Source organism: Telmatherina bonti (assembly GCF_933228915.1).
Source record: "Telmatherina bonti genome assembly, chromosome: 15".
In the NCBI taxonomy this organism is placed as follows: domain Eukaryota; kingdom Metazoa; phylum Chordata; class Actinopteri; order Atheriniformes; family Telmatherinidae; genus Telmatherina; species Telmatherina bonti.
Window position 1 is genome coordinate 955809 of NC_136613.1, and position 12830 is coordinate 968638.

At 47.0% G+C, this 12830-nt stretch overlaps 1 protein-coding gene across 4 annotated transcripts in view; it reads left to right on the plus strand.

The window, feature by feature from the left end:
- ttn.1 (titin, tandem duplicate 1) overlaps window positions 1–12830 on the plus strand; it is a 215722-nt gene that overhangs the window by 155194 nt on the left and 47698 nt on the right. For all 4 annotated transcript variants that reach the window (XM_079253959.1, XM_079253960.1, XM_079253961.1 and 1 more), the window contains 23 exons: window positions 35–316; window positions 431–618; window positions 702–813; window positions 1440–1742; window positions 1870–2178; window positions 2285–2566; window positions 2644–2943; window positions 3081–3374; window positions 3460–6429; window positions 6513–6833; window positions 6923–7207; window positions 7335–7640; window positions 7731–7894; window positions 8703–8943; window positions 9135–9410; window positions 9508–9807; window positions 9918–10220; window positions 10300–10599; window positions 10683–10970; window positions 11072–11374; window positions 11465–11767; window positions 11852–12157; window positions 12453–12740. In XM_079253959.1, coding sequence (XP_079110085.1) covers window positions 35–316; window positions 431–618; window positions 702–813; window positions 1440–1742; window positions 1870–2178; window positions 2285–2566; window positions 2644–2943; window positions 3081–3374; window positions 3460–6429; window positions 6513–6833; window positions 6923–7207; window positions 7335–7640; window positions 7731–7894; window positions 8703–8943; window positions 9135–9410; window positions 9508–9807; window positions 9918–10220; window positions 10300–10599; window positions 10683–10970; window positions 11072–11374; window positions 11465–11767; window positions 11852–12157; window positions 12453–12740 — 9024 coding nt within the window. The remainder of the gene's footprint in view (window positions 1–34; window positions 317–430; window positions 619–701; window positions 814–1439; window positions 1743–1869; window positions 2179–2284; window positions 2567–2643; window positions 2944–3080; window positions 3375–3459; window positions 6430–6512; window positions 6834–6922; window positions 7208–7334; window positions 7641–7730; window positions 7895–8702; window positions 8944–9134; window positions 9411–9507; window positions 9808–9917; window positions 10221–10299; window positions 10600–10682; window positions 10971–11071; window positions 11375–11464; window positions 11768–11851; window positions 12158–12452; window positions 12741–12830) is intronic.

Sequence of the window (12830 nt, forward strand, 5' to 3'; positions counted from 1 at the left end):
ATTGTAACTGATGGGTTTATCCTCGTCCTTATAGAACCACCAACCATTGAACTGGACTTCCGTGACAAGATCATCATTCGTGTAGGAGAGAGCTGTCTGCTGCAGGGCCGCTACACCGGCAAACCACCTCCAGCCATCGTCTGGTTCCGAGACGAGGAGGAGCTGAAAGCCGACCAACACGTCATGTTCAAGAACACGCTCAGCACCATGTCGCTGGCCCTGATGAAGGCAGGCCGGGAGCACAGTGGCAGATATGTAGTGGTGGTGGAGAACAGCACCGGGTCCAGGAAGGGAGTTTGCAACGTCACCGTTGTTGGTAAGAAGATGGACAAAAGTCATACATGCATGTGTGGTTGAGATACAGCTGTTCTGCAGCTGGATGGAAAACCCTTCAGGATGTTTCTCATCCCTACATCTATTCCGCCTGTAGATCGTCCAACTCCACCTGTTGGCCCAGTGGTGTTTGAGGAGGTGCACAGGGAGTACATGGTGATCTCCTGGAAACCTCCTCTGGACAGTGGTGGTGTTGACGTCTCCAACTACATTATTGAGAAGAGAGACGTCAACAGAGACGTTTGGACCACAGTAACATCTGCCACAACCAAGACCACATGCAAGGTAGTTTGGCCCGACTGCCGTGTTGCCCAGAGGTCTTCTAGGTTCAAGCAGCACGGAAACTTAACTTGGTATCTGTTTATTAGATTCCAAAGCTGACAGAGGGCAGAGAGTACATCATTAGGATCTCTGCTGAGAACATGTACGGCATCAGCGACCCTCTGGAGTCTGAGGAGATGAAGGCTAAAGACCTTTTCAGTACGTCATCTCAAAATGTTAACACACTCTTTCTCCATGTTGCAGCTTCCTCGATTACAGCAATGTCTCCATTAAGATGTTTAATCCAACCCATAGGAAGCAAATTTGATAAATGGTTTGGGGTGCAGGAATCCAGGACTGTTTCGCCAGAACTGAAGGCAGGACAGTGAAGTACAATCCAAAAAACTAACAAGAAATATACAGATAAACAAAAGCAAGGAGCTAAGAGCTAGCTGGGACCTGGGAACACTGAAGAATAACAGAACCAGGATCAGATGAAGCTAAGTAGCAAATGAAACCAGGTATGACAAGAACAGGAAGTATAGCACACAGACAGAGGAACGCTACAAAATAAATCTGGAAATTGAATAACTAAGACCCCAAACTCAATAACAGACTTTAATATAAATCCTACAACAACCAAACTAAAAACCCTAACAGATTTTTTTTCCTGACGGCTTCCCAGTTTTTCATCCCGATTTCATATCCAGTCATTCTGTGATCTCAGGTTTTTTATACATGGTAGAAAACATGTTGTTCTCTTCACTAGCAGTGTAAAATAGTAACATTATAAACAGTTCTCCTCTCAGGTGTCATAAAAATATTTCTGTTTTGGCTCAATGAAGGAGTCCCCGAGGCCCCTGAGATGCCAACAGTCAGAGAGGTGTACGCTACCAATGCTCTGGTGCTGTGGAATCGGCCGCGTGATGGAGGAAAACCCATCACCAACTACATCCTGGAGAAGAAGGAGCCTGGAGCCAAGCGGTGGTCCAGGGTCACCAGAGACCCGCTGTACCCGGCCACTCAGTACCGAGTCCAGGACTTGGTGGAGGGCTGCGAGTATGAGTTCAGGGTAATGGCTGAGAATGAGCTGGGAATCGGAGATCCTAGCATCCCATCCAAGCCCATCCTCGCCAAAGATCCCATTGGTCAGTGTAACACAAACCCATGAACACAAATTTTTATCTCATTTCCAGAGTAGGGTTGATACTGACATAAGTTTCTGTGTTTTACATAAAAATGATGATTTAATGTTTTGTTTTTTTCCCACGTTAGTTCGTCCCAGCCCTCCAGTGACCCCCGAGGCCTACGATAAGACCAAAGACTCTGTCAGTCTGAAATGGCAGATACCTCGCCACGATGGAAAAGGACGGATCTTTGGCTACATCGTTGAGTACCAGAAGCCCGGTGCTGTGGAGTGGACCCAGGCCAACGAGACCCCAGAACAGTGTCCAGACCTTCATTATGTGGTGACGGGTCTGGCTGATGGACAGGAGTACACCTTCAGGATCTTTACTGTCAACGCTGCAGGGAGATCTGATCCAGCCTATGTCAAACAGAATATTAAAGTCCACAACAGACTTGGTAAGTGGATGTCATCCTCAGTTTTTTCCTGGACAGATATTTGACATCTTGTTTGACTGGCTACCTGCTTTAATTGTCTACTAAAATCTTCATTTTCCCTCAACAGAGGAGCCAGAGTTGCTCCTGGATGCTAACATGGCTCGTGACCACCTGGCCATGCTGGGCACCGACATCACCCTAAGTGTCACCATTAAAGGTGTGCCAACACCGACGGTCAACTGGAAGAAGAATGATGGAGACATTCCTGCTCATGTCACTGTTGCAGTTACCGCCACTGGAAGCAAAGTCTTCATCCCCAAGTGCGTCCGTCCAGATTCTGGCAACTACACTGTCACAGTGGAGAACGCTGCTGGAAAGAAGTCGGCAACTGTTGCTGTACTAGTCTTGAGTAAGTGAAATGTTAATCAACACAAAGGAGGAAATTCAGAAACACAAGGTTATTCTAACACACTTTGTCTTCGACAGACAAGCCTACTCCTCCCAGAGACTTGGTGATCTCTGAGGTGACCAGCGAGTCAGCCTACCTGACCTGGAAGGCTCCAGAGGACAACGGTGGTGCTGTCATCTCCCATTATGTTGTGCAAAAGAAGGATGTGGCGTCAGACCAGTGGGTGCCTGTCGCTGCAGCCAATAAGAAGCTGAGTCTGATGGCATTGTACCTGATGGAAGGAATCCAGTACCTTTTCAGGGTGGCTGCTGAGAATCAGTTTGGAAGGAGTGACTTTATTATTAGCAAGACGCCCATTAAGGCTTTGGATCCTCTTTGTGAGTAAAAGCTGTCCTGCACTATTTTGTTTTCTCAGCCTTTTGAGTAAACTGAGCTCATTCTGCATCCAGAAAATGCTCAGACATGTTCACATCTGAAGTTAAAAGTAAACTGTGCTTCTGTGAAAACCTTTCAGATCCTCCTGGTCCACCCAAAAACCTGCACCACACTGATGCAGACAAAACAGAAGTGTGGTTGGCCTGGGAGTGGCCAGATCGCACTGGTGGAAGCGAAATTACTGGATTCATTGTGGAACACCAAGAGGAGGGTCAAACTGATTGGGTCACCTTCAAGACAGTTAGCAATAACCACAGTCATGTCACAGGTCTGGAAGAGGGCAAGACTTACCGCTTTAGGGTCAAGGCTCAGAACGCTATCGGTGTGAGCCGTCCTGATACCAGCGTCCCGGTCACCTGCCAGGAGAAGACATGTAAGACATGCATTACCCAGCTGTGGATGTTTACATGTATGGCTCGGGAACCTTCATAAACTGCTGCTGTTTTGCTGTCTTTCAGTGCCGCCTGCTATTGATGTTGATGTGAAACTTATTGAAGGCCTTACAGTGAAAGCTGGCAGTACTATTGCTCTGCCAGCCAAGATGACTGGCATCCCCCTTCCTACAGCCAAGTGGATGAGTGATGACAAGGAGATCACATCTGAAGGTCGATACCGCATTGAGACTGCTGGATCGTCAACAATCCTTAGCATACACGAGTGCCAGAGGGGGGACACCGGAGAGTACATCCTCACTGTGTCCAACCCTGCAGGGAGCAAGACAGTTGCCCTTCACGTCACAGTTCTGGATCTACCTGGTCCACCTACTGGACCTATCAACATCTTGGAAGTGACTCCAGATTACATGATGATCCAGTGGAGGGCACCCAAAGATGATGGTGGCACCCCCATCACCAGCTATGTAGTGGAAAAGAAAGATGTAAAAAAGCCATGGGAACCCTGGTCTGTTGTTAGCTCCAGTGGTACCAGCACCAAGGCCAAGGTATCGAGGTTGGAGAAGGGCCGTGAGTACGTTGTTCGTGTCCGTGCAGAAAACAAGATTGGCATTGGTGCTGGACTGGAAAGTCCTCCTACTATTGCCAAGCACATGTTCAACCCTCCTGGTCCACCAGGTCCACCTGAGTGCTCTGATATTACAGAGAATGCTGTGACTGTTGAATGGACCTTGCCTGAGTATGATGGCGGCAGTCCCATCAGCGGCTATGTGATTGAACGCAGAGAAATGACAGGAAAGTGGATCCGTGTCAACAAAACTCCTGTGCTGGACCTAAGATATAGAGTCTCTGGCCTGTTTGAAGGCAACACCTATGAGTTCAGAGTTTTTGCTGAGAATATTGCTGGCATCAGCGAGCCTTCTCCCTCCTCTGATCCTGTCAAAGCCACTCGTGCCATCACTAAACCTGGACCTCCTGGTAACCCTAAGCTGAAGGACTGGAGCAAGTCCTACGCAGACATCTGCTGGACCAAACCTACAAGAGATGGAGGCAGTCCCATTTTGGGCTATGTGGTTGAAGCTCAGAAGTCAGGAAGTGCCCAGTGGGACAGAATCAATAAAGATCTCATCAAGATATGTGCTTACAGAGTTCCAGGCCTCATTGAAGGAATGGAGTACAGATTACGAATCAGAGCTACTAACAAGGTTGGAGACAGTGAGCCCAGGGAGCTTACTGAAACCATCCTGGCAAAGGACATCCTGGTGCCTCCTGAAGTAGTTGTCGATGTTTCCTGCCGTGACTCTGTGACAATCAGAGCAGGTCAGATAATCAGTTTGATCACCAGAGTGAAAGGAAGACCAGATCCAGAGATCACATGGACCAAGGATGCCCGAGCTCTGTCCAGGGACAAGCGCACAGAGATTAACAACAATTATCCTCTTTGTGAGCTGGTCATCAATGATGCTGTCAGGGCAGATTATGGAAAGTATGCAATTGTTGCCAAGAACAGCAGTGGACAGGCACAAGCTACCATTTTGGTTAATGTCCTGGACACACCAGGAGCTTGCCAGAACCTTAAAGTGGCTTATGCAACCAAGAAATCCTGCATGGTGTCCTGGGAGAACCCTGAAGACAATGGGGGCACTGAGATCACTCAGTATGTTATTGAGTGCCGTCAGCCAAGCCAAAGAGGATGGACAGTAGTCTCCAATGACTGGACCAAGCGCCTGATAAAGGCTCCTCTCACTGAGGGTTTGGAGTATTTCTTCCGTGTCAGAGCAGAGAACAAGATTGGTGCTGGTCCAACTATTGAGACCAAAACACCCGTTCTGGCTGTTGATCCCATTGAGAAACCTGGTGAACCCACTGACTTGCACATATCTGAGATTGGTAAGACCTTCTGCTTCCTCAAGTGGAAGAAACCAGAAAATGATGGTGGTAGCCGTAACCTAGGTTACCATGTTGAAAAGAAACCAAAAGAAGCAGAGGAATGGGAGAGAATTCACAAGGGTGCCATCAAGGAGACTTATTTCATGGCAGATAGATGCATCGAAAACCAGATTTACCAGTTCAGAGTTCAGACTAAGAATGAGGGAGGTGAGAGTAACTGGGTGACCACAGCTGAAATACTGGTTAAGGAAGAACTTGTGGACCCTGAGGTCAAGGTGAAACTGGATGGAACCCTGGTGGTGAAGGCAGGAGACTCCATAGCTATTGAAGCTGCAGTGAAGGGCAAACCTCAGCCTGATGTTAAATGGACCAAAGATGACAGTACAGAGGAGATCAAGAAGGGTCCTAAGCTTCAGATAGAAACCGGTACAGACTTCTCTAAGCTGTTGCTAACTGGTGCCAGGCGCACTGACAGTGGAAAATATGTCATAACAGCCTCCAATAGTGCAGGAACCTGCTCGTCTACTGCTGTGGTCAACGTACTGGACAGACCTGGCCCAGTCAGGGACCTCAAGGTATCTGGTATCACCATCGACAGGTGCCACCTGGCCTGGGAAGTCCCAGAGGACAACGGTGGCTGTGACATCTACAACTACATTATTGAGAAATGTGAGACCAAGAGGGGGGTCTGGTCCGTCCACTCCAATGCTGTCATCACCAACAAAGCTAATGTAACCCGTCTTATTGAGGGTAACGAGTACATCTTTAGAGTTCGAGCTGAGAATAAGATGGGTCCTGGACCTGCAGTTCAGACTGGGGCCATTGTTGCTGGAACCCAGTTCAATGTACCTGATGCCCCTGAAGCTCCAGAAGTCACCAAGATCAGCAAAGAGGAGATGACTGTGCAGTGGTCAGAACCAGAAAAAGATGGAGGAAAGCCAATCACAGGGTATCTGCTAGAGAGGAGAGAAGAGCATGCTGTCAGGTGGTCTCCTGTCAATAAGGATCCAATCCCCTCAACCCGTTTCACTGTTACTGGCTTACTGCCCCTCCATGATTACCAATACAGAGTAAAGGCTGTGAATGAAATCGGCATTGGCAGCCCAAGCAAGGCTTCTCGTGCCATCACTGCAAAGGATTCAGTTGGTATGTAACTGGTAATCTTTTTTAGATGCTCATTGTTGTAATCAGGAAAAAAATTCTATTTCCTTACGCACTTGTGTTTTCAGAACCTCCTGCACCCCCTACCAACTTGAAGGTTGTGGACAGCAGCAAATCCACAGTTAGCCTGAGCTGGATCAAACCTGTGTCTGACGGCGGTGCTCCCCTCATCGGCTATGTGGTGGAGATAAGGGCGCAAGGAACGGCGAAGAAAGGAGATGAAGGCTGGAAAAGATGCAATGTGGCAGCTCAGCTTGTTGTGTGCGAGTTCACCGTCACAAGTCTTGATGAGAAGCTTGTATATGAATTCAGAGTGTCTGCTCAGAACCAGGTGGGCATGAGCCTGCCCTGCAACCTGGAAGGCGCTGTGATTCCAAGGGAAATCCTAGGTGAGGATGTAATTGTATTTTATATGGTAGTTATATGGACAAAAATCAAAGCTGTGCTTCGGTATAACGTACACTGTTTCCTCCAACAGAGGCACCCGAGATTGACTTGGATGCCAACCTGAAGCAGGGACTGACAGTTAGAGCTGGTTGCCCCATTAGGCTCTGTGCCACCATCAGAGGTAGACCCCCTCCCAAGGTCACGTGGAGGAGGATGGGTATTGACAATGTAGTCAGGAAGGGTAAAGTGGACCTCATCGACACCATGACCTTCGTGATAATTCCCGACAGCACCCGCGATGATTCTGGCAAATACTGCCTGACTCTGCAGAGTCCTGCCGGAGAGAAGGCCGTGTTTGTCACCGTGAAGGTTCTGGGTAAGTCCAAGCAGAATTCACTTCATCCCTGTTTTATCTGCATACACAGCTTTCCCTAGGAAAAAACTCAAAGAGAAAATGATAAAAGATGTTCATGAAATCAAGAACTGTTGATCTTTCCCACCAGACACTCCTGGACCTGTAGCGGGTCTAGAAGCTACAGACATCAAACAGACATCCGTCATATTGTCCTGGGGTCTTCCAGAGAACAATGGTGGCAGCGAGGTCACTCACTACATCGTTGAAAAGCGTGAGATTGATCGTAAAACATGGGCAACTGTCAAGGCTGAAGTCCCAGCAGACAAGATTCCCTTCAAAGTCAGTGGTCTGATGCCTGGCACCGAATACTACTTTAGAGTCACAGCTGTCAATGAGTACGGTTCTGGAGTTCCCAAAGTAACTCCCACCTCCTATCTGGCTTCTGACCCTGTCAGTAAGTGGCATCTCTGAATCATACATGTAGATCTTCCCCTTAACAGATGTTACGAACACACCGTCACATATGTCTGGTTTCCTTTGTCAGGCAAGCCGGATCCTTGTCAGAAGATTGAGGTTCTGGAGGTAACTAAGAACAGTGCCATGGTTGGCTGGCTGAAGCCTGAAAGAGATGGTGGTGCCAAGATCGATGGTTATGTGATCGAATACATTGAAGTCAAACCTCCTCCAGAGCCGCCAGCACCTGTGGAGGTTTGCAACAAACTTGTTCTACTCTCAATTAAAAAGTCTTTTCCTGTGAGAGAAACTAACTTGGCAGTAATTTCACATCTGTCTATTGATGCCTTGCAGGAACGTGACATAATTATGCATTTTACTTTACTGCCACCATTGTGAGAACTGAACACTGATCATCTAAGCGGAATGCTGCTTTATTTCAACTGCAGTGAGGCTGATGTAACATAAGTCTCATGGATAATTCTCATTGCAATCCACAAGAAGTTTTAAAAAAAAAAAAAAAAAAGCCGTTTTTGGATGTAACCCAGAATCCCTGCAGAAGTTTTCCAACTGACAAGCTATTGGATTTTTCCTTAACCCCAAAAATATGGCATCTAAAGGACAAAAAATATTTGTTGCTGTAAACTGATATATAAGCTAAGCTCACAGCTCCTATCTCTGTAGAAAGATCTACAAATTAAATGCTGATAACATTTGTTACACAAGGTGGCAAATCAGATTCACTCTGAATCTTTCATTTTCTGACACTACTTGCAGTCAGTGTCCAGTTATTCCACCTGATCGCTAAAATCATTTCTGACAATCTTCTTTCGGAAATCGATAGAAATGTCTGGGTCTCCTTTCTTGTTGTCACACTTAATGGCGCAGCATATGGACAGCCTGATTGAGTCGCTATCGGACCAGATACTGGTGCAGGTACTCGGCGGCTGGAGTTTGAGTGCAGTGAAACACTTCTGTGACGTCAGCTGCTGTGTATCAATAGATGGTTTCACAGTTCAGACTTAGTTATTAATCTGCGCTCTTCCCCTATGGCTGAACACAGGTCCCTGAAGGAGAGGTAGCTCCAGCACCTCCTCCACCACTGGAGGTGGTGGAGGAGGAAGAAGATACAGAACCTGTGAAGGAAGAATGGAACGCCTACACGACAGTGAAAGGTTTTACTATCAGTGTTAGTGGGCTCAAAGAAGGAAAGAGATACAAGTTTAGGGTGGCTGCCAAGAACATCATGGGTATGAGCTCCTTCACCGAGACCAGAGAGGCGGTAGAGATCAAGGAACAGATGGGTATGTTCTTATCTGTGGTCATTGTTTTATTACAGATTATTTCTATCCAAATAGCACATTTTCAGCTTATTTTTCTTTAACTGTGTTAACAGCAATAAGAAGGAATGATGTAAGACACTGTGTGCCCTTAAAAGCTGTTAAGGTTAGTTTGAAAAATGTAATAAGCCAAGTTTTCATGTCTTGACCCGCAGTGGAGCCAAAGATTGTCATGGCTGAGACAGCAGGTGCTAGAGCTGGAGCCAAACTCCGAGTAGAGGCGCTGGTTTCAGGGAAACCTTCCCCGGTCTGTAAGTGGATGCGTGGTGAAGATCCTGTGGTTCCTTCCAGCCGCTTGGCTGTGCACCAGTCTGGAAACTTGTGCGTCCTAATCATCAAAGATGTGTCGAGGACTGACAGTGGAGAGTATAGCCTCGTAGCTGAGAACAGCTCTGCAAAGGTGTCACAGACTTTAAAGATCATCATTAGAGGTGAGTTTCATTCCAGATCAAGTAAAAAAAAAAAAATAGTTTGGTGCTCTACTACTGAGTACTAAGAAGATTCAACTTACGTTTCAATGTATTTCAGACATCCCTGGTCCTCCTGAAGGCCCTGTGGAGATCAGTGACATTGACTCTGATGCTTGCTCCCTGTCCTGGAATAAACCCCTGGAGGATGGAGGCAGCAATATAACCAATTATGTGGTTGAGAAATGTGATGTGAGTAGAGGTGACTGGGTAACAGCTGTCTCTTCATGCTCAAAGACCACCTGCAGGTTGGGAAAGCTTATTCCTGGGAAAGAGTATGTGTTCCGAATCCGGGCTGAGAACCGCTTTGGTGTGTCAGATCCCATCCAGTCTGACAGGATGATTGCCAAGTTCCCATTCGGTAGGTTTAGGTCATACAGTGGGCTCAGGTTAGACAGACATGGGAGCTCATGTTGGTCCAAAATTGTGTGTTTAGCAGCATATTATATTTAATTTCTATTTTGTTGATAGATGTTCCTAGTGAGCCGCTCAACTGTCGCATCAACAAGACCAATAAGGACTGTATGTTTGTTGCCTGGGATAAGCCTGAGAGTGATGGTGGCAGCCCCATCACCGGTTACTACATCGAGCGTAAGGAGAGGAACAGTCTTCTGTGGGTGAAGGCCAACGACACTGTTGTCCGGACTACTGAGTACCCATGTGCTGGCCTCATTGAGGGTCTGGAGTATACCTTCAGAGTGTCTGCCATCAACCGTGCTGGTCAGGGGAAACTGAGCAAGAAGACTGACTTTGTGACAGCCAGAACGCCTGTTGGTAGGTTTTACACCAGCAGATGAGACCTGGTTGTCTTGTGCAGAAGGGTTCTGCTTACTCTATGTTTTTTGTATCACAGACACTCCAGGTAAACCTGAGATCCTGGATGTAACCAAGAACTCAGTCACCTTGGTTTGGACACGTCCAAAGAACGATGGTGGAAGTAAGATCATTGGGTACTACGTGGAGGCCATAAGGGTGCCTGGAGACACCTGGATACGCTGCAACACCAGCAGTCAAAACGTCCCTCGGGAGGAGTATACGGTGACTGGTCTGGAAAGAGACCTTCAGTACCAGTTTAGAGTCATTGCCAAAACCGCCGTCAACCTGAGCAAGCCCTCCGAGCCCACAGACCCAGTCCTGGTCTGTGCCGAGAATGGTGAGAGGTTTTCACACCCTAATCTGACAAACTAGAATTAGTCTGTACTGTTTCATCATGCATTTCATCTTGTTTAATCACAGTACCTCCAAGGCTGGAACTCAATGCCAGGATGCAGAAGGGTTTCAAGGTCAAGGCTGGAAGCACAGTCCTCCTGGAGGCTGAGGTGTTTGGTAAGCCCATGCCCAAAGTCACGTGGAAGCGAGGTGAAGACAGCCTTAAGTCAGGTGAGGGCCAGGTCATTACCCACCAGAGGCATCACTTTCAACTGGAGATGACAGCTGTCACCAAGGAGCATACAGGAATCTACACAGTGTTGGCTGAGAATGCCAGCGGATCCAAGTCTGCAGAGATCGAGGTCAACATTTTGGGTGAGGACTTGTGCATGCTTTTGGGTTTGTACAAACTCCACCAAAGTTGGATTCACACTGAATTCTACACAAGCATGAACATCAGCTTTGTTTCTCCTTAGATGTTCCTGGAGCTCCTGTCAGTGCCAAGTATGTTGAGGTGTTTGCCACCAGCATCAAGTTGTCCTGGGAGCCTCCTCTAAAAGATGGCGGTGCCACCATCAACAACTACATCGTGGACAAGCGTGAGACCAGTAGAGCTAACTGGGCCCAGGTTTCAGCCAAGGTCAAGGGCAACGTTCTCGAGTTCAATGTGGAAAAGCTAATCGAGGGTCATGAGTACCAGTTTAGAATCCGAGCTGAGAACAATTGGGGAGTTGGAGACCCCCTTGTCACCAACCCAGTCATTGCCAAGAACCCATACAGTGAGTCACCTTCAGAATTAATAGTTTTATATTAGTTTCTAACCTGAAATTTATTTTAAACATAGAAACTGACTCTGATGTCTGTTTTAGCTGTTCCGGGCCCTTGTGAAGCTCCTGTGATCACCAATGTGACCAAAGACCGTATGACTGTGAGCTGGAAGGAGCCTGCTGATGACGGAAAGTCCACCATTCTGGGCTACATGCTGGAAAAGAAAGAGACCAAAGAGATGAACTGGACCAGGATGAACAGGAAGCCGATGACAGAAAGGACACTGGAAGTAACAGGGTTAACAGAGGGAGTGGAATATGAGTTCAGAGTCATTGCAGTTAATGTCGCCGGACATGGCAAACCCAGTGAAGCATCAGCTGGTGCCACTGCACAAAACCCCATTAGTGAGTCCAGATATTACTTTATCTGAAAATTCTACTTCTGTTGCTGCCAGAAAGTCTAACCTGGGTCATTATGGTATTTTTCAGCTCCTCCCGGACCTGTTGTGAACCCCTCTGTAACTGACACCACCCATAGCACCATAAGTCTCACTTGGACTGCCCCTGCAAACAATGGTGGTAGCCCCATCCTTGGATACCTGGTGGAGTGCAAGAGGACCAACACCACAGACTGGATCCGCTGCAATGTCCCCAGGAATCTGCAGGAAACCAGCTACATCATTCAGAACCTCATTGACAAGGCAGAGTACCAGTGTCGCATCACCGCTGTGAACAAAGTTGGCTTCAGTGAGCCGGTAGAAGTACCGGGGACTCATGTCGCCAAGGACATCATTGGTATGGATTCTCTGAGTTGTTGTTACTTTAATAGTTAGAAAAATGAATTAAAGCAGAATATTAATAATTTATTTCATTTACTTTAAAATCTTACACCATCCAAAGGCAAATCACTGTTCTTTCATTAGCAAGATTAGAAAAACAATAGTTCAAAAATATTCATTTGAAAAGCAGCAATCAGGTGTCATCAGCAAGGCAGTTTAGATAAAATAAGCTTGGATTCTTAAGTGAATCCAGTCAAATGCTGAAAAAGTCTGCTGTCATTCATGCAACTGTTCTCTGCATTTTTACTCAGTTCCTCCTGAAGCAGAGCTCAGTGCTGAGCTGAAGGAAGTCCTGGAGCTGCAGGCTGGTGCTACAATGAAACTGCAGGCCACCATCAAGGGTCGTCCCACTCCCAAGGTCATCTGGGCAAAGATGAACACCAACATCAAAGATCGGCAGGGGATTATAATCAAATCCAGCAGCACAGACACCCTGGTTGTGGTAGAGAATGTCAACAGATATGATGCTGGCAAATATATTCTGAACCTGGAGAGCTCTGCTGGCATGAAGATGTACACCGTCATTGTTAAAGTACTTGGTTAGTGAAATGTTAGCTGTTTTTTGTGTAACAAACTGTCATTATCTAGCTGTCTGTCTCTTGGTACTCAAAACAGGTTAAAGTCAATGG